Here is a 17,601-nt window from a genome sequence, read left to right on the forward strand (position 1 = left end):
TGCAGATGGGGGGGGCAGGTCCCAGTAGGTCCAGAGCGGGGAATGCAGATGCGGGGGGGGGGTCCCAATAGGTCCAGAGAGGGGAATGCAGATGGGGGGGGTCCCAGTATGTCCAGAGAGGGGAATGCAGATGGGGGGGGGGTCCCGGTAGGTCCAGAGAGGGGAATGCAGATGGGGGGGGGGTCCCAGTAGGTCCAGAGAGGGGAATGCAGATGGGGGGGGGGTCCCGGTAGGTCCAGAGAGGGGAATGCAGATGGGGGGGGGTCCCAGTAGGTCCAGAGAGGGGAATGCAGATGGGGGGGGGTCCCAGTAGGTCCAGAGAGGGGAATGCAGATGGGGGGGGGTCCCGGTAGGTCCAGAGAGGGGAATGCAGATGGGGGGGGTCCCGGTAGGTCCAGAGAGGGGAATGCAGATGGGGGGGGGGTCCCGGTAGGTCCAGAGAGGGGAATGCAGATGGGGGGGGGTCCCAGTAGGTCCAGAGAGGGGAATGCAGATGGGAGGGCGGGTCCCAGTAGATCCAGAGAGGGGAATGCAGATGGGGGGGGTCCCAGTAGGTCCAGAGAGGGGAATGCAGATGGGGGGGGGGTCCCAGTAGGTCCAGAGAGGGGAATGCAGATGGGGGGGGGTCCCAGTAGGTCCAGAGAGGGGAATGCAGATGGGGGGGGGGTCCCGGTAGGTCCAGAGAGGGGAATGCAGATGGGGGGGGGTCCCAGTAGGTCCAGAGAGGGGAATGCAGATGGGGGGGGGGTCCCGGTAGGTCCAGAGAGGGGAATGCAGATGGGGGGGGTCCCAGTAGGTCCAGAGAGGGGAATGCAGATGGGGGGGGGTCCCGGTAGGTCCAGAGAGGGGAATGCAGATGGGGGGGGTCCCGGTAGGTCCAGAGAGGGGAATGCAGATGGGGGGGGTCCCGGTAGGTCCAGAGAGGGGAATGCAGATGGGGGGGGGTCCCGGTAGGTCCAGAGAGGGGAATGCAGATGGGGGGGGTCCCGGTAGGTCCAGAGAGGGGAATGCAGATGGGGGGGGTCCCGGTAGGTCCAGAGAGGGGAATGCAGATGGGGGGGGGGGTCCCAGTAGGTCCAGAGAGGGGAATGCAGATGCGGGGGGCAGGGCTAGGAGGCTACAGTGGCAGAGTAAGAGCAGGGCCATGCGGGCTGGAGAGGACTTACAGAAGGAGGGTTGCTGCTGGCTCTCTCCCCTCCCTGTATGTGGGGCAAGGCCAGGGGAGGCCGGCCGGCTGGAGGAGAGGACAGGGCAGGGCCCTGGTGCCAGGCTGCACAGGGCTGAGGCCTCCCAGGTGGATGTGACGGTTTGTCAGGCTGCCCCACAGATGGGGGGCACAAAGGCTGTTTTCCAAATAAAGGCGCTTTCCAGGATCTCCCTTTGCCTGAGGCTGCTTGTGCCGGGGGTTGGGGGGCTGCTCCCCAGGAAGCTCACTGTGCCTCTTGCAGCTGGCGGAAGCCCAGCATTCTGCACTGAGTGGGCAGGGAGCAGGTTCCTCTGTGGGAGGAGGCTGCAGGGAATGGGGGGCTGGGGGAGAGCGGGGCTGCGAGAGGCCCTGGGACACAGCGCTGGGGAATGGCAGGCATGCTGGGTTGGGAGAGGGGCGTGTGGGGAGGGGGCAGGGCAGGTTGCTGGGAATGGGGGGCAGGCGGCGGAGGGGTGTGTGGGGAGGGGGCAGGGCAGATTGATGGGAATGGGGGGCAGGCGGCGGAGGGGTGTGTGGGGAGGGGGCAGGGCAGATTGATGGGAATGGAGGGCAGGTGGCAGAGGGGTGTGTGGGGAGGGGGCAGGGCAGATTGCTGGGAATGGCGGGGGCAGGCGGCGGAGGGGTGTGTGGGGAGGGGGCAGGGCAGATTGCTGGGAATAGCGGGGCAGGCGGAGGAGGGGTGTGTGGGGAGGGGGCAGGGCAGATTGATGGGAATGGGGGGCAGGTGGCGGAGGGGTGTGTGGGGAGGGGGCAGGGCAGATTGCTGGGAATGGCGGGGGCAGGCGGCGGAGGGGTGTGTGGGGAGGGGGCAGGGCAGATTGATGGGAATGGGGGGCAGGTGGCGGAGGGGTGTGTGGGGAGGGGGCAGGGCAGATTGCTGGGAATGGCGGGGGCAGGTGGCGGAGGGGTGTGTGGGGAGGGGGCAGGGCAGATTGCTGGGAATGGCGGGGGCAGGCGGCGGAGGGGTGTGTGGGGAGGGGGCAGGGCAGATTGCTGGGAATAGCGGGGCAGGCGGAGGAGGGGTGTGTGGGGAGGGGGCAGGGCAGATTGCTGGGAATGGCGGGGCAGGCGGAGGAGGGGTGTGTGGGGAGGGGGCAGGGCAGATTGCTGGGAATGGCGGAGGCAGGCGGAGGAGGGGTGTGTGGGGAGGGGGCGGGGCAGATTGCTGGGAATGGCGGAGGCAGGCGGAGGAGGGGTGTGTGGGGAGGGGGCGGGGCAGATTGCTGGGAATGGCGGAGGCAGGCGGAGGAGGGGTGTGTGGGGAGGGGGCGGGGCAGATTGCTGGGAATGGCGGGGTAGGCGGAGGAGGGATGTGTGGGGAGGGGGCGGGCGGAGGAGGGGTGTGTGGGGAGGGGGCGGGGCAGATTGCTGGGAATGGTGGGGCAGGCGGAGGAGGGGTGTGTGGGGAGGGGGCGGGCGGAGGAGGGGTGTGTGGGGAGGGGGCGGGGCAGATTGCTGGGAATGGCGTGGCAGGCAGAGCAGGGGTGTGTGGGGAGGGGGCGGGGCAGATTGCTGCATGGGACCCTGTGGCAATGCCGGGGCAGCGGCCGGCCCGGGGCTAGGAGGGGGCCTAGTGGACCAGGTGAATGGATTTTTCAGAGTGAACTCTTGAAAATCTGCATGTTCCTTGCCCCGCCCCCTACTCCTGCCCTGTCCCAGGCCCTGCTGACGTAGCCAGGCTGCTGCTCCAGCAGGTCACTTTCGCTGAGTGCTGCTCTGTGCAACCCGTCACCTGCCACCAGGGCCAGGCCCGGGGCCAGTGGGGAGAGAGGCTGGTCTGTGGCCCAGTCTGTCAGAGGGAGCTCAGGTCCCCCTAGTTGTGGTGCCTGCAGGCCCTTTGGCTGGCTCAGCCTCTGACCCTTCACTCAGGCTGCGTCTAGACTGGCAGCTGCTTTGCAGAAAAGCTTGCCAGCTGTCTACACTGGCCGCCTGAATTTCCGCACGAGCACTGACTTCCTGCTGTCTGAAATCAGTGCTTCGTGCGGAAATGCTGTGCTGCTTCCGTTCGGGCAAACGTCCTTTTGTGCAAGAGGACCAGTGCAGACAGCTCAGGACTGTTTTGCGCAAAAAAGCCCCGATGGTGAAAATGGCGATTGGGGCTTTTTTGCAGAAAAGCGCGTCTAGATTGGCACAGACGCTTTGCCGCAAAAAGTGCTTTTGTAGAAAAGTGTCCTGCCAATCTAGACGCGCTTTTCCGCAAATGCTTTTAATGGAAAATCATGCCAGTGTAGACGCAGCCTCAGGGATTGTGGTAACCAGAGAGCCCTGCTCTCCTGTGAGCCTCAGGGTGCGTGGGGAGTACCTAGGCAGGGCCTCCTGCCCCTGCTGCCACCTGGGCCACTCCCTGGTCCTTGTTGCCATGGGGGTCCCTGGCAGCTCTCACCAAGCCAGTGGCTTTTAGCTCCACTGGCCTCCTGGCAGCCCCCTGCCGGGGGAGGGAAGAGCTGTGTGATAGGACTGTCCTGGCTGAGCCCCCTTAAGGTGAGTGTGCAACACCTTTGGGAGCCTTCGAGCTTGGGGCCAACTGGGTTTGAGCAGGGCCCGGACCCTGACCCTGGGCCCCAGTGATGGTCTTTGCCTTAGACGTGCCCAGCCCTGCCCCCGCTCACATTGGGCCTGGCACTGCCCCAGGCAAGACCCCTCTGCAGACTCAGAAACTGGGCCAGGGCCTAGGCTGCGGCTTCTGAACCGTGAGCATCTCGTCTGCCACCAGCTGGTCACAGGTTAGTGCCTGAGGGGCTGACCCTAGTGGTTTGATCAGCGCCAGGACATGACTGGAGGGTTTTCCCAGGGGAGAGTTCTGTGGCCAAGATCTCGAGAGCTGAGTTCAGCCCTCCCTGTCATCGCTAGCCCGGCTACGCTGAGCTTGCTGCAGCCAGGGACTTGCCTCCCACCCAGGTGCCCTTCCTGCCTGCAGCCCCGGCATAGCCAGCCATCTCCAGGCTAGGAGCCGGGCTGGGCCATGCCCCCTTGTTAGGCCCCAGGGTGCCAGGGCTGGGCCAAGTGGCAAGCTCAGGTCAGTGCTGCGTGGGGCAGAGGGAGGTGGGACTTCGGCTGGCCCTCCCGTGTGGGGTTACTGGGTTGCTGCCAAGCCGAGGCTGCTTGGACCGGCACACAGGGCCCTGGGCACAGCTGGTCATCAGGCTTCCCTCAGCCCTGTCCCTGTTCCATGTGTCAGCAAAGAGGGTTAACCCTTTCCCTGCCACGCAGTAGCCCTGCCTCCAGATTCCTGCATTGGCCTTTGCAGAGCCCTTCCCAGGGACTCCTGCATTATTGATGTGCCAGCCAGCAGCAGCACCTAGAACCAGAGAGCTGGAAGAGACCTCAGGAGGTCATCAAGTCCCACCCCCTGCCCAAGGCAGGACCAATCGCACCTGTCCCCTGCAGAGCCAGTATGAGGGGGTATGGAAACCCCGTCCCAGGGGTCACAGCAAGCTCACCATGAGAGGAACAGCAGCTGTCAGCCCACAGCAAACCCACCCCCCCATCAGACCGAGCTGGGAGATGTGTTACTCGGGACCGGGCCTGCTTCTGGCCATCCCATGATAACCCCCTGCCCTTGGGGAGCTCAGAGCCCCTTTGCAGAAACAGGCCCAAGGAGACAGGCAGCTAGTGGGCAAACTGCTACATGAAGCAGAAGGGACCCAGCCATCACCCTGGCAGGCACTGAGCGGGAGACCTGCTGTAGGCACTGAGGGCTGGATTTCTCACAGGCACTACTGAACACCACTGGCTTGTGTGCAGATCAGCGGGGAGCAGAGCTATCTCTGCTTAGCTCATTCTTGGCTCCCACTTTCAGCCTGAGTTTGCGAGATCCCCCTCTCCCCCTTGATTTTTAGAAGCAGGTCACCTTTCATGTGAGAAGCCACCTGCCCCTGGGCCCACAAGGCGATGGGGGGAGCCAGTGGAGAGAGCCAGCAGTAGCAACCATTGGGTACAGCACTGAGCTCCTGCTCTGCTTGAGAGCTGTCTCAGCCACACAGGTCCAAGTGCCTGGCCATGCCACTCAGCCTGCAATACAGCACACAGCCCCCTAAAGCAAGGTGCTGGGGGAGCCTGGCAGAGTAAGGGAACCAGCCGCATGGCTCTGAGCAGGACTGGGTCTAGCACACAAAGTCTTTACCCCCTGCCAGTGCTGAGCACAAGCAGGGAGACAGCCCCTGCCCCAGCGGGATCTCTGCTTGTGCTCAGCAGGAGGGAGGGCTCCATCTTCAGCACCACAAAGGAACAGCAGCTCCTGAAGCCATTTGTTATCAGGGAGGTGGATCAGCCCTGGATGGACTGGGGTGGTATCCCACTTTCTGCCAGCCTGGACCAGACCCAGGCCCCCTGCAGTATGGAGCAGTCCCCAGCTTCCTGCCAGAAGGATGCAAACAGTCCTGCGGCCCACCTCTTGCCATGCTGGGTTAGCTCACGGTGGAATGGATCAGAGAGAGGGGTGTCCTGGTCACAGGTCTAGTGCACCCTGCTCTCCTCCCTGCCCCTTCACTTTCAGCTGAGAATCCTCTGCTTCTCCCACTCTTAGGTACCTCAGGGTGCAGCTGGCACCCACATCTATATTACCCACAGGTTTAGACAAGTCTAGCTTCGTCCAGACTCCACTACCTCCGAGGATGGGGGGATTCCTTTGGTTCCCTGGCCTCCTTCCCCATTTTTCAGGTCTGTCCTTTCGGCCACTTCAGTGTTCTTAGTTCCCTTTTCCCACCGGATGCCCCCCTTCTGCAATTATGGGCCAGACTGTTGAACTCAGCACAGCTGGAGGCAAAACTTCAGAGAGGTCACCCAGCCGATCTTTCAAAATATCCATAACAGGCTGTCTGAGGCTATTGTCCACTTTTCTATGTATATGCAGTCAGCCCTGCTGGACTCAATGCCCTGTAATCAGAGCACAAGCAATACAGGGGGGCTACGTCTAGACTGGCATGATTTTCCGCAAATGCTTTTAACAGAAAAGTTTTCCGTTAAAAGCATTTGCAGAAAAGAGCGTCTAGATTAGCAGGATGCTTTTCCGCAAAAGCACTTTTTGTGGAAAAGCGTCCGTGCCAATCTAGACGTGCTTTTCCACAAAAAAGCCCCGATCGCCATTTTCGTGATCGGGGCTTTTTTGCGCCAAACAAATCTGAGCTGTCTACACTGGCCCTTTTGCACAAAAGGACTTTTGCCCGAATGGGAGCAGCATAGTATTTCCGCAATAAGCACTGATTTCAGGCAGTAGGAAGTCAGTGTTCTTGCGGAAATTCAAGTGGCCAATGTAGACAGCTGGCAAGTTTTTCCACAAAAGCAGCTGCTTTTGCGGAAAAACTTGCCAGTCTAGATGCAGCCTAGCAGTAAACAGAATTCTCTTCTGTTCATGTTCTTATCCTCTGCGCAGAATTGCTGTATCTGAGCCCCTTCCAGTAATGCATTAAGCACGCGCACTGGTCTCTCAAACTTGCCCCCAGCAGAGACCTGCAGTGTTGTTTGATATGGGGGGGAGGTGTTATTCTGAGCTGGCATTAGAGAAAGCAGGACAAAGAAATGCACCTGACAGCAGAATGTGAGGAGGATTTAATGACACTTAGTACCTGAGCGAGTTTATGCCACAGAACGTGTCATATTTAGGGATGTGATAGTGAAACCGGCTTAAAATCTGGCTCCCATGCAACCCAGCTCCTACCACCTGTCCCCGCTGCTGCCTCTGTATCTGCTCTTCTGTTCCAACAAATCCAAAGCTTTCACAAGAATTCAGGCAGGAAAGCCCAGCTCAGTGACAGACATTTGCCAGCGCTGAAATACATCAGAGTGGGGATATGAACACCCAAGTGCCGGTACATAGTGGAGATAGTATCTGTCACTTCTCAGTCATTCAAGAGCCATCCCAAACTACTCCTCAGCACCAGGCAACTCACTCAAAAGTGCAATACAATAGCGTGGCACCAGCCTCTGCCTAGGTAGGCTCCCCTGCAACCAGATTTTAAGCCCGCTTGCGGCATGTAAAACTTCCTCACTGGGAGAGGCAGCGGAGTTCCCTCCTCAGCCCAGCCACTGCTCTCCCACCGACGTGCGGCGTCTACACGGAATCCCTGCGCCGCTTTAGCGTTCGACGTGTAGCCGCAGGGAGGGGCCGGTGCAGGACTCTCTCCGGGTTGTGCCGGCTCCGGCGGGTGTCCCCGGGCGCGCTGAACGGCTCAGTCCCCGGCCAGCAGCAGCAGCCCGGCCAGCAGCAGCAGCGCGACCGCCGAGAGCTCCGCCAGCCGCTCGCCCCGCCCGCGCCGCGCCGCCTCGTCCAGCTCGCGCTGCCGCTCGCGCTGCAGTCGCCGCAGGCGCTGCGCGCGCTCCAGCTGCGCCCCGTAGTGCGCGCGGTAGAAGGCGTCGAAGTCGAAGAGGGGCGCGCGCGGGGCCCCGGGCGGCGGGGGCGCGCCCGGCTCGCGCCGGCCCAGCAGCCCGCGGTCGTAGCGGCGGCGCAGGGCGGCGCGGCCCAGCACTGCGTAGGCCTGGTGCAGCGCGGCGAAGCGCGCGGCCGCCTCGGGGCAGCCCGCGTTGCGGTCCGGGTGGCAGCGTAGGCTCTGCGCGTAGTAGGCCGCCTTGATCTGCGCCTGCGTAGCGCTGGCCGGCACCCCCAGCAGCTCGTACAGGCCCGCGGCCCGCGCGCCCCCCGCCGCGCTGCTCAGGCGGGCGCGGCCCAGCAGGCGGGGCCAGCCGCGGGCGGCGAAGGCGGCGGCCGGGGCCATGGCGGGCGGCGGGGCGCTGGGCTCCGCGGCGGCCGCCGGCACCGCTCCCCTCAGGCCCGCTTCCGGCCGCGCGGCCAATGGGCGCGCTCGCGGGCAGGGGCGGGCGGAGGCGGTTGCGGCCAATGGCATGAGGCCGCTCGCGGGGATAGGCGGAGGCTTCCGCCAATAGCCGCTGCCGGCGTCTCGCGCTCATCCCTGCGCGCCGCGAGCCGGGAGATGACGTCAGAGCGAGAGCATGGCGGGAAGCGGACGCCGGCCGGAGCACCGCGGCCCCCCGGAGCTGGTGAGGTCGCGGGCGGGCTCGGAGCGGCGGGGTCAGGGTGGAGTTAGGGGGCGGGTTTAGAACGGGGTTCTGGGGGCAGGTTAGGTGGAATTAGGGGGCGGGGTTCTGGGGGTAGAGTTAGGGGCGGGGTTAGAGCGGGGTTCTGGGGGCGGGGTTAGGGTGGAGTTAGGGGGCGGGGTTAACATAAGAACGGCCGTACTGGGTCAGACCAAAGGTCCATCCAGCCCAGTAGCCTGTCTACCGACAGTGGCCAACACCAGGTGCCCCAGAGGGGGTGGACCGAAGACAATGATCAAGCTGTTTGTCTCCTGCCATCCCTCTCCAGCCTGTGACAGACAGAGGCCAAGGACACCATTTTATCCCCTGGCTAATAGCCTTTTATGGACCTAACCTCCATGAAATTATCCAGCTTCTCTTTAAACTCTGTTATAGTTCCTGCCTTCACAGCCTCCTCTGGCAAGGAGTTCCACAGGTTGACTACGTGCTGTGTGAACAAGAACTTTCTTTTATTAGTTTTAAACCTGCTACCCATTAATTTCATTTGGTGTCCTCTAGTCCTTATATTATGGAAACTAATGAATAATTTTTCTTTATTCACCCTCTCCACACCACTCATGATTTTATAGACCTCTATCATATCCCCCCTCAGTCTCCTCTTTTCTAAACTGAAAAGTCCCAGTTGCTTTAACCTCTCTTCATATGGGACCCATTCCAAACCCCTAATCATTTTAGTTGCCCTTTTTATTTCTTTTTAGTGGGGTTTTGGAGACAGGGTTAGGGGTTAAGGCGGGGTTTGAGGGATTAGGGGGCAGTGTTGGGGTGGGGTTCAGGGCGGGGTTAGAGTGGGGTTCTGGGGGCGAGGTTAAGGGAATGGGGTTAGGGTGCAGTGTGGGGGCAGGGTTTGGGGTGAGTTCTGGGGGGCTCAGTGGGCTCATTCCCCGCATTTCACGCTGTTTGTTTTTCTTGTAGTTCTACGATGCGGCCGAAGCCCAGAAATACTCCCAGAAGTAAGGGCCTCTCTCCTGCCAGCTCCCTCCCTCCTCTGTACACGGCCAGACCCAGTGGACCAGGGGGAGATAGGTCTAGTCCCATCCTTGTGCTGATCCCCACAACATCAGGCTGCCCTGTGCTCCCAGAACACATCGCTGTGCCCCTGGAAGTGCAGTCTGACCCGAATGACAAGGCGGAAGAGCTCAAGCTGCGCTCTGGAACAGTTGCTCTATTGATGTTAATGGGTGTGTTGCACACTCCTGAGCAGATGGGTCTGTTCCCAACAAGAGTTCTCCAGTTGTACTGGGGTTTGCACAGGTCTCCCCAATGAGCATAATGTGCAGTTTAATATCTGCCACTGTGCTCTTAGCTAATCACTCCTGAGGAATAGTAGAGCAGACAGCGTTGGGTGCCTGAGTTTTGTCTTAGTAATTGTGTGGAGAGTTGTATTGACCAGTTGCAGTCAAAGAAATGTCTGAATCCAATAGTATTAAAGATCAGGCAGCTTAAAAAAGCCCAAATCAATTCATGCAGGGCCCATGGGCCCCCAAAGGAGTGCAGGAATTCCCACCCCAAAGCAGGTTCCTATTTTAGGCCGTTTCTTGTGCTGTCAAATACTCCATTGTCTTCCTGAATGACAAAGATTTGAGCTGGTGTTCACCATTCTGTGACTTTTTTTCTTGATAGCAGAAGCTGCTTGTATCCCTCATTCTTGCTTTCACATGATTAAAGGAGGATTCTTTCCTTCTCAGTTCTCGAATGATTGAGATCCAGACGCAGATGTCAGAGCGGGCCGTGGAACTTTTGGGCTTGCCAGACGATTGGCCATGTTTCCTCCTGGATGTTGGGTAAGACCCTGCATGTGAGCCATATAGAAGTGTATAGATACTGCTTCCCTCCTCCCACCTAACTTCTCTGGCAGTCAGGTGTAGTTAGAGAAGGATGAAGTTCTGAATAGGCAGTGTAAGGAGTTTAGGTTCGTTCTGCAAATCAGAGCGATGCATCTCCTGAGTTCCATGGATACCATGATGATAACCAACGAGGAGTCCTTGTGGCACCTTCTAGACTAACAGATTTATTGGAGCATAAGCTTTCGTGGGCAAAGACCCACTTGGTCAGGTGCATGTCACATGCATCTGATGAAATGGGTCTTTGCACACGAAAGCTTATGCTCCACTAAATCTGTTAGTCTGTAAAGTGCCACAAGGACTTCTCATAATCTGAATCTGCAAAAACAAACACAGCTATCCCTCTGATACTTGATAATGACCACGGCTCAACTATCTAGGAGAATGTGGTGTCCAAGTTCTTAACTTCCACTCTTGTGGCTTAGAGAGGAAAAAGAAGATCATTGTCCTGAAAGGGCTTGCACACTGACAGCCAAAGGGCAGGATATTGGGATTGATGCACATTGCTAAGTCCTGTTCTTCTGGTTTTAGCTGTGGCTCTGGTTTGAGTGGAGACTACATCTCTGAAGAGGGACATCACTGGGTTGGGATGGATATCAGTTCTGCCATGCTGGGTAAGCAGATCCGTTTCCCCTCCATGACCCAGTACGCTGAGTATATGGGACAGCAGGAGGGCTGGAAATATCTGAAATGCAGCCCTTGATACTAATTGGAAGATTGGTGGCCAACTTCCCGAGCTGTGTTTTGTGCTGTGCAGATGTTGCTGTGGAGAGAGAGGTGGAAGGAGACCTTCTCCTTGCAGATGTGGGGCAGGGGATTCCCTTCAGGCCAGGCATGTTTGATGGATGTGTCAGGTGAGACGTTGCTCTTTGTTTTCTTCTCTTAGTTCCCAGAGACTTTGCCTAGCCAGACCATACCAGCACACCTGCCCATATTCACTGGCTCTACCCTGGTGCAGAGTGATTCCTGCATTACATGGCAGGCTGTGGACATTTGGAAAGGCTTTGAATTAGAGGGTGCTTCTTGCCATTCTTGGGAGCAGCTGCTGGAAAATGACCTATAACTCTCAGAATGGCTCAGTATCCCTTAGCTCACACATTCTCTTTCAGTATTTCTGCAGTGCAGTGGCTCTGTAATGCTGACAAGAAGACACATAGTCCCCCAAAACGCCTGTATCGATTCTTCTCAACTCTCTATTCTGCCTTGGTAAGTGGTGAGTGACGGACCTGGTCATGTCCTGCAATGTCCGTATTGTAGTAAGTATGTGTTGTTTTGTGGGTGGGACTGTACGTGATCAGATGTGACGTGGGGGGCCTGGGAGTTCCAGGATGGTACTGAAAGCGTGCCAGACAGGAATGGGCCTTGGGGACAATAAGTGTGAAGTGGATTTCCTGGGGAATCTCCAGGAAGAGATTGATACAAATTTCCCTCTGTCAATTATGCAAAACTGTTCCCAAAAGGCCCAGACTGAGAGAAAAAGCAGCTGAACTGCCCAGTCTCAGCTCTGGTTTGGAAGGTGAGACAGTTGTGAATTTGTAACCACAGTGCAAACCTGTTGAGAAGGCCTGTCTCCTAAGGCTGTCATCCCAAAGGCTGGAGTTGGGGAGTTGTAGCCTGTTCTTTTGTTTAATGTGTTTTCTCGGTATATCAATAAATGCGCTGACTTAGAAAGGGCTGGGCATGACTTGTATCTGCTGTTCACAGCCTTTGGAGTGAAAGCAAAGCTCAGGTACTGGCCTGATTAGGCAGCTGGCTTGCTGGGACTAGAATTGTGTAGGCAGTGGACTGTGCAGCCTGGAAAAACTGTAGTCAGGAGGGAGAGAGACCGGGGAACTTTGGGGGCCCACGCTGGATCTCAGTGGGGGAAGCAGGTGCAGTTACCCTGGGACTATCAATGTTCTTGGCCCGTTGTTCTGGGAAGTGGTGTGCTGCCTCAGCCATCCAGCTTCCCTTCCTTCTCCCACATGGCTAGTGAGAGCATGGTGATGTTCCCTGCCTGAGGTGGGCAGGAATGTCTGTGCACCATTAGCCAGAACTCTTGGCTACAGTCATGTTGGCTGGGACTGGGAGACTGTGTGCTGGGGAAAACCTGGTCTGGGACAGGGCTTCTTAACCCCTTGTTTCCTGCAGGCCCGAGGATCCCGAGCTGTCCTGCAGCTTTACCCTGAAAACTCTGACCAGGTGACTGGCTGGTGGGGAAAGGAGCTGCAGAGAGGGATGAGTGGGGCTGCTTGCGGGGCTTGGAGCTGCCATTGGAGTGTGGGGGTGGGCTGCGTTAAGGGCCCAGCAGAACAGCCTTTGTTTTGTTTGCCAGATTTCCCAGTGGTCTGTTTGCTGGTATCAGGGGAAGCTGGATGCTCAAGGAGCTTTGGGCAGGCAGCTGGGCTCAGAGCTAGTTAGTGTGTATGTAGCACCAGAGCTCGGCAGTGCTGCAGATCCATCCGCTGCCCTTGCCCTTAAGGCCTGTCGCTCAGAGCTAGAGCATGAAGGCACCAGAGAAACGGCGAGAGTGGGGAAGGAGCGATGAGCTGCCTGGGGTTGCATTCAGGCTTTGCTGTTGAAGGGGGGGCAGCCCTAGGCTGGCTAGACCTGATGGGGAGCTGCACTGCTAGTGTGGGCTGGGCCTCGGGTGCTTGGCTGTCTATTGTCAGCCTGGGAGGGCAGCTCCTGACATGTTTTCTCTGCCAGCTGGAGCTCATCACGGCACAGGCCATGAAGGCGGGCTTCACGGGAGGCGTGGTGGTGGATTATCCCAACAGCGCCAAAGCCAAGAAGTGAGTTCTGTCTCCTGAGCCAGTCCCTTTAGGAGGCTGACACCGCTGGCTGCGTCCCCGGCAGGACCACTGCCCCACGTTGGTCAGGAGTTCCTGTCGCCCACCCTGGCGCACGCTGGTCAAGGAGGCGGCCTCAAGTCAGCTTCTGGAAGCTGGGACCGAAGCTCAGGATTAGGCCTCAGAGTCCCAGCCTCCAGGTCTCAGGCCACGATCCTCATCTCGCTGTCGCTCTTGCAGGTTCTTCCTGTGTCTCTTTGTGGGGACGGCTGGCGCGTTGCCAAAGGTAATGAGCTGCATCTCGGTGGTGGGGATACACCCCTGGCAGGAAACCTGAACAGCGGGAGCCAGGCCATGGCGGGGGGTTCTGGGATCATCGTCCCGCCTGGGGCAGCACTGGGCTTCACAACCAAACCTCGGGGAAAGGGCTCTGCCAAGAGGGCCTAGCATCCATCACTGCTCAGGCAGCTCTTGTGGCTGATGTGCCTGAAGTCTGATGGTGCTGCTAGGCCTGTGTGGCCTTAATTCCCGGATTGCCTTGTCCCAGCCTCCCCTCCAGCCAGCCTAGGGCTGGCCTGATTTTGCCTCAAGCGCTGGAAGGTTAATTTACTCCTTCCCAAAGTGCGGCCCATCCCTGAGACTTGCTGACTCAGGCCTCGCTTCAGTCCTCGCTCTTGCAGAGCCCCATCTGCCGGGGCGGGCGCTGCTCCCTGGCTCTGAGGCTCATCGCTTTGTGCTTCCAGGCCCTCGGTGCTGCGGGCACTGCTGCAGAGGAGTCTCAGCAGGCCAAGTTCACCAACGAAAGGTACCGTGTTCACCAAGCTGCCTGGGAATGACAGTGCTTCTGGGGGCCTGGCTAGTGGGGAGGGGGCAGCACTGACATTGGACTCAGGGAGCTGGAGGGCCAGGACCCCGATGTGGGAGAGCTCTGGCTCTGGGCGCTCTGTTTCAGCGTAGCCTCCCCGCCCCACAGCCTAAATTCCCCCTACGCTGCATGGCTGTGCAGCTGCCCATTAAACCCTGTGCAGTGGTTTGGGCTGCAGTGGGGGGAGAACTCTCTCCCCAAGCCCTGAAGCTGCTGTAGCCGGCGGGGGACATCTATGCCCACTGGCCCAAGCACCAAACTTCTTTGTCTTGGGGAAAGGGACCCTTCTGTACTTGCGCCAGCGTAGAGCTGCCCAGGTAAGCCTAAGCCCTGGTCCTCTGCCCCACCTTGACCTTCCCCCTAGGGGTGTTAAGGACTAGTCGACTATCTGGTAAGCATTTGCTTTTCGGATAGTCTGTCGACTAGTCGATTTATGAGATAGCAGCAACAAAGGGGGGAGGGATACTTCAAAGGGGCAGCCACCACACAGCTGAGCCTGGGCCTCTGCTTTTCAAAGGGGCAGCCGTGGAGCCCAGGCTGTATGCAGCATGGCTTTGAAATGTATAGGAGCCCCCGCTGGGACTTCCTGCTGGCCCCCAGCTGTAGGTGGAGTTCCGCATTCCTCCTTTGAAATGCACAGAGCCCTGGTGGGGGAGGAATCTGGAAGTGCCTGTCGACTAGTCGATGGAAATTCCATCGACTCCTCAACGAGTCAGTTAACCGCAATTTAACATCCCTGCTTCCCCCAGCCTCGAGTGGCTTCCTTCGCTCTGAAGATCTCATCCCTGGCCCCATCCCAAAGCCCACGCTCCCAGCCCAAAGCCCCTCCCCAAACCTGGAGCCCTCTTCAGCACCCCCAAACAGACCCTGCAGCCCCAACCCTCTGTCCCATTCCTGAGCCCCTCAACCCCAGCCCTGCCCTACTCTCCAGCTAGAGCCCTCACACTTTTGCACCTCCCACCCTCTGGCCCAGCCCTGAGCCCCCTCCCAACTCCTTGGCCACAGTCCTGGCACATGAATTCTGTGATGTCACATCCCCATCATATTGGTGCACATAAGAACATTCATTCCGCTCAGGGGTGGGAAAACCTAGACCAGGGCTACTCAACACGTGGCCCACGGGCTGCATGTGGACTGTGGCTCGTTTCTTTGTGGCCCACGGTGCAGTTTGGGTTTCCGGGGGCTCAACACACGGCCCGCAAGTGGGAGTCCTAGAATCATGGAGCTGGAAGAGACCTCAGACGGTCATCAAGTCCCGCCCCCTGGCCAAGGCAGGACCAAACCAACCATCAAAACAAAAGAGTAGTCAGTGTAAAGGTCTTCTGTTGATGCGCGTTTTACTAGTTACATTCAAAGTGCAGTCACATGGGTGGAAATGGGGTCAATGTTGCATTTTTATTGATATCAGCTGAACTGACTTCAATGGGGCCAGTGTGTTGTAGTCTAGCCTTAATCTTTGTATTCATGCCCATCAGCGTGGAAGACGCGGTTTGCATCTGTTTGCATGTATATTTGTGTGTACATGCAACCACACGTAAGCATGTGCTGGGAGTGTCATTGTGGCCCCCGGGGCTTCCAGAGTTGAGTAGCCCTGGTCTAGAGGGAACCCTGCTCAGGGCTGGTGCAGTTTAGGCCACCGCAGAGTGGCAGAAGAGTTTGCTACTTTATGGCATGTGAAGAGGGCCCAAAGGGTCCCATTCTGCTTGTTTCTACCTGAGATTGGCTAGCCTGGTCTTCCCTGGCCTTGCTGGGTGAATGCTAGGAGGGGGGCCTGGGCTGTGGGGCTGTACGAAGTCCTTTCTCCCCAGTGTCTGTGGAGCTCAGTTCAGGCGGGCTGGCCCAGGGCTGTCTGCGTGGGAGCACTGGCACTATGTGCACGGGGTAGTTGCACTGGTAAATTGCCTTGTGGAGCCCTGTGTTCCCTCCCTTCTCTGCTGCTTGGCCGGGTCTCTTGGGAGGCCGGGCTGCCAGCAGTCTCCTCCTAGGTGGTGGTGCAGGGCAAAGCTCCCCTTGCAGCTGGTAGGAGAGACTGAGAGCACCGACCAGAGGATAGTCGTGGTGGTTGCCAGGAGCTGTTGGCCGCCATGTTTTCCTGCCTCTGACACTGTTCCACTCCTTAATGTACCCAGCATATGGCTCCTACCATTGAGGCAGCTTCCTGGCCACCTGCAGCTGCCTGTCCCTGATGGGGGCTGTCCCCCACCGAGACCCCAGCTGGCTGTCAGTGTAGGCAGCTCAGTAAAGATGGGGCCTGGCGGGATCTCAGCCCAGGGGTGCGCTCTTGCTGCTGAGGTGGGGCTGAGGCCTGCCTGTCTCCCCCCGGTGCTGCTGGGCCAGGGCTGCTGCAGCTGAGGGCTTGGCAGGATTTTCCTGGCCTACCTCTGCGTCCTGCTTTCCCAGTGCTGCTCGCTCACACCGCTGCTCGCGCCTGGTCGTCGCTGTCCGGGCTGGCAGTACCTGGCCAGTGCTCGCTGCTGTGCCCTAGGGACTGAGTCCGCGCCCCCCAGAGGCAGCGATTGCCTGACCCTCCAGCACCGCTGTGCATGTTTCTCCGCAGAACGCGGTTCAGAAATGCCAAGGGCAAGTCTGTGAAGAAAAGCCGCGACTGGGTCTTGGAGAAGAAGGAGCGGAGGCGGCGGCAGGGCAAGTAGGTACCATGGTGCCTCCCTTGGCGGGGGGCAGAGTCTGGGCTTAACCCACTGCCTGGGGCTCCCCTGCAGACCATGGCTGGTAACATTCCTGTCATGACCTGCCCTGGGCGGCGTGGCCGCAGCCTGTTCAATGCTCCAGCCCTCCCTACTTGTGGCCTGATTCGCCCTCAGCCCCATTCCTCCCTCCAGTGCGCTCTGTTCTGTGCCTTGCTCTGCAGGGATGTGAGGGCGGACACGAGATACACCGGCCGCAGGCGGCGGCCTCGCTTCTGACCTGTGCTTCCAGGCAGCTCCGGGGAAGGCATGACACCTCTGGGGAGCGTCCTTGCAGCGCCGCCTGGCCAGAGCGGGTCGCAGTGGAAGGCAGAGCTGTCTCCAATCCCATTGGACGCGCCTGGAGACGCTGGCTGGGGACAGACTCGCTGCATCTGTTCTTCGGGGCCGGTGCTGACGCCAAGCCAAGGGGAGGGGCCAGAGACGCTGGTGTGCAGCCTGCCCCAGTATCCAGCCTACACGGAAAATGGCCCTTGGGCCGGGCAGGGCAGACCTCTCTCCAGCCAGGGGCCTTTGTGCACAGCAAGGGCTGGTGGGTCCCCCCCTCCCCCCGCCAGGGTATTTGTGTGCACAGGGCTGTGTGCGCCAGGAGCCCGCTAGGGACCGGGGTAAGCGCTGCTGCAGCGCTGCTGGGTTGGCAGCTAGAGGTGGGGGGCCCATCCCTCACTGAGCCAAGGGAAATTCCTGGAGCTGCCGCCTGCCAAAGGTGCCTCCTCTTTGTCCCTCCCCTCCCGGGCAAGGGAGTGATGCGGCCACTGCTCTGCTTTGTGGTTACAAATGTTTATTCTACATAAAAATTCCACCGGTGGGAAGCTGTTTTGCACCTGAAGCTGGGGGTGGGGCCGGAGCTGGATGTAGAAAGGAAGCCACGTACAACGCCCTACCCATGGGAACAGCACATCAGGTTCAATATCCACATAGAAAACAAGGACACTTGGCTCACGGTACAGCGACGGTACAGCTCCAGGGGTTCTGAACTTCCCCAGCCGGAGTGACAGCTGCGTGTGTCCCCATGCTCCTGCAATACTGGCTCAGGCCCAGCACGGGGAGCCCCGGGGCATGGGGGAGAGTGCTCCTTTCCCCCAAGCGACCCCCCCGCACCAGGGAGGGGGGGAATGGATTGCACTCTTGCCCTAAGCCATGGTCCCTCCTTAGCCCTTGG

At 59.2% G+C, this 17,601-nt stretch overlaps 2 protein-coding genes and 1 long non-coding RNA gene across 4 annotated transcripts; 2 read left to right on the plus strand and 1 right to left on the minus strand.

Moving 5' to 3' along the window:
• Positions 1-542: 542 nt before the first annotated feature.
• On the plus strand, positions 543-1,373 carry LOC142819277 (uncharacterized). Of its 2 annotated transcripts, none has more exons than XR_012897115.1 (2): positions 543-635; positions 1,075-1,373. It is a non-coding gene; the product is annotated as an uncharacterized LOC142819277 (long non-coding RNA). The 2 variants fall into 2 exon arrangements; XR_012897116.1 differs by lacking the exon at positions 543-635 and adding an exon at positions 651-954.
• A 5,363-nt stretch (positions 1,374-6,736) lies between these two features.
• On the minus strand, positions 6,737-7,917 carry DNAJC30 (DnaJ heat shock protein family (Hsp40) member C30). The gene has a single exon (XM_075904981.1). The coding sequence runs from the start codon at positions 7,915-7,917 to the stop codon at positions 7,375-7,377; it is 543 nt and encodes a 180-aa protein (XP_075761096.1). The 3' UTR covers positions 6,737-7,374.
• An 87-nt stretch (positions 7,918-8,004) lies between these two features.
• Positions 8,005-17,251, plus strand: BUD23 (BUD23 rRNA methyltransferase and ribosome maturation factor). The gene is made up of 12 exons (XM_075904979.1): positions 8,005-8,200; positions 9,170-9,207; positions 9,943-10,038; positions 10,630-10,712; positions 10,856-10,952; positions 11,208-11,304; positions 12,229-12,279; positions 12,787-12,872; positions 13,110-13,155; positions 13,613-13,674; positions 16,292-16,381; positions 16,604-17,251. Exons 1-12 carry the CDS (start codon positions 8,153-8,155, stop codon positions 16,656-16,658), a joined length of 849 nt encoding a protein of 282 aa, XP_075761094.1. The 5' UTR covers positions 8,005-8,152; the 3' UTR covers positions 16,659-17,251.
• The last annotated feature ends 350 nt before the right edge of the window (positions 17,252-17,601 follow it).

The sequence above is a fragment of the Pelodiscus sinensis genome, chromosome 21 (assembly GCF_049634645.1).
Source record: "Pelodiscus sinensis isolate JC-2024 chromosome 21, ASM4963464v1, whole genome shotgun sequence".
Lineage (NCBI taxonomy): Eukaryota > Metazoa > Chordata > Testudines > Trionychidae > Pelodiscus > Pelodiscus sinensis.

Bases quoted from the DNA above. Each gene is read 5' to 3' on its own strand.
- DNAJC30 (XM_075904981.1), bottom strand. From the start codon at position 7,917: ATGGCCCCGGCCGCCGCCTTCGCCGCCCGCGGCTGGCCCCGCCTGCTG.
- BUD23 (XM_075904979.1), top strand. From the start codon at position 8,153: ATGGCGGGAAGCGGACGCCGGCCGGAGCACCGCGGCCCCCCGGAGCTG. The intron at 9,208-9,942 runs GTAAGGGCCTCT...TTTCCTTCTCAG, and splicing joins GCCCAGAAATACTCCCAGAA to TTCTCGAATGATTGAGATCC. The intron at 13,675-16,291 runs GTACCGTGTTCA...GTTTCTCCGCAG, and splicing joins GCCAAGTTCACCAACGAAAG to AACGCGGTTCAGAAATGCCA.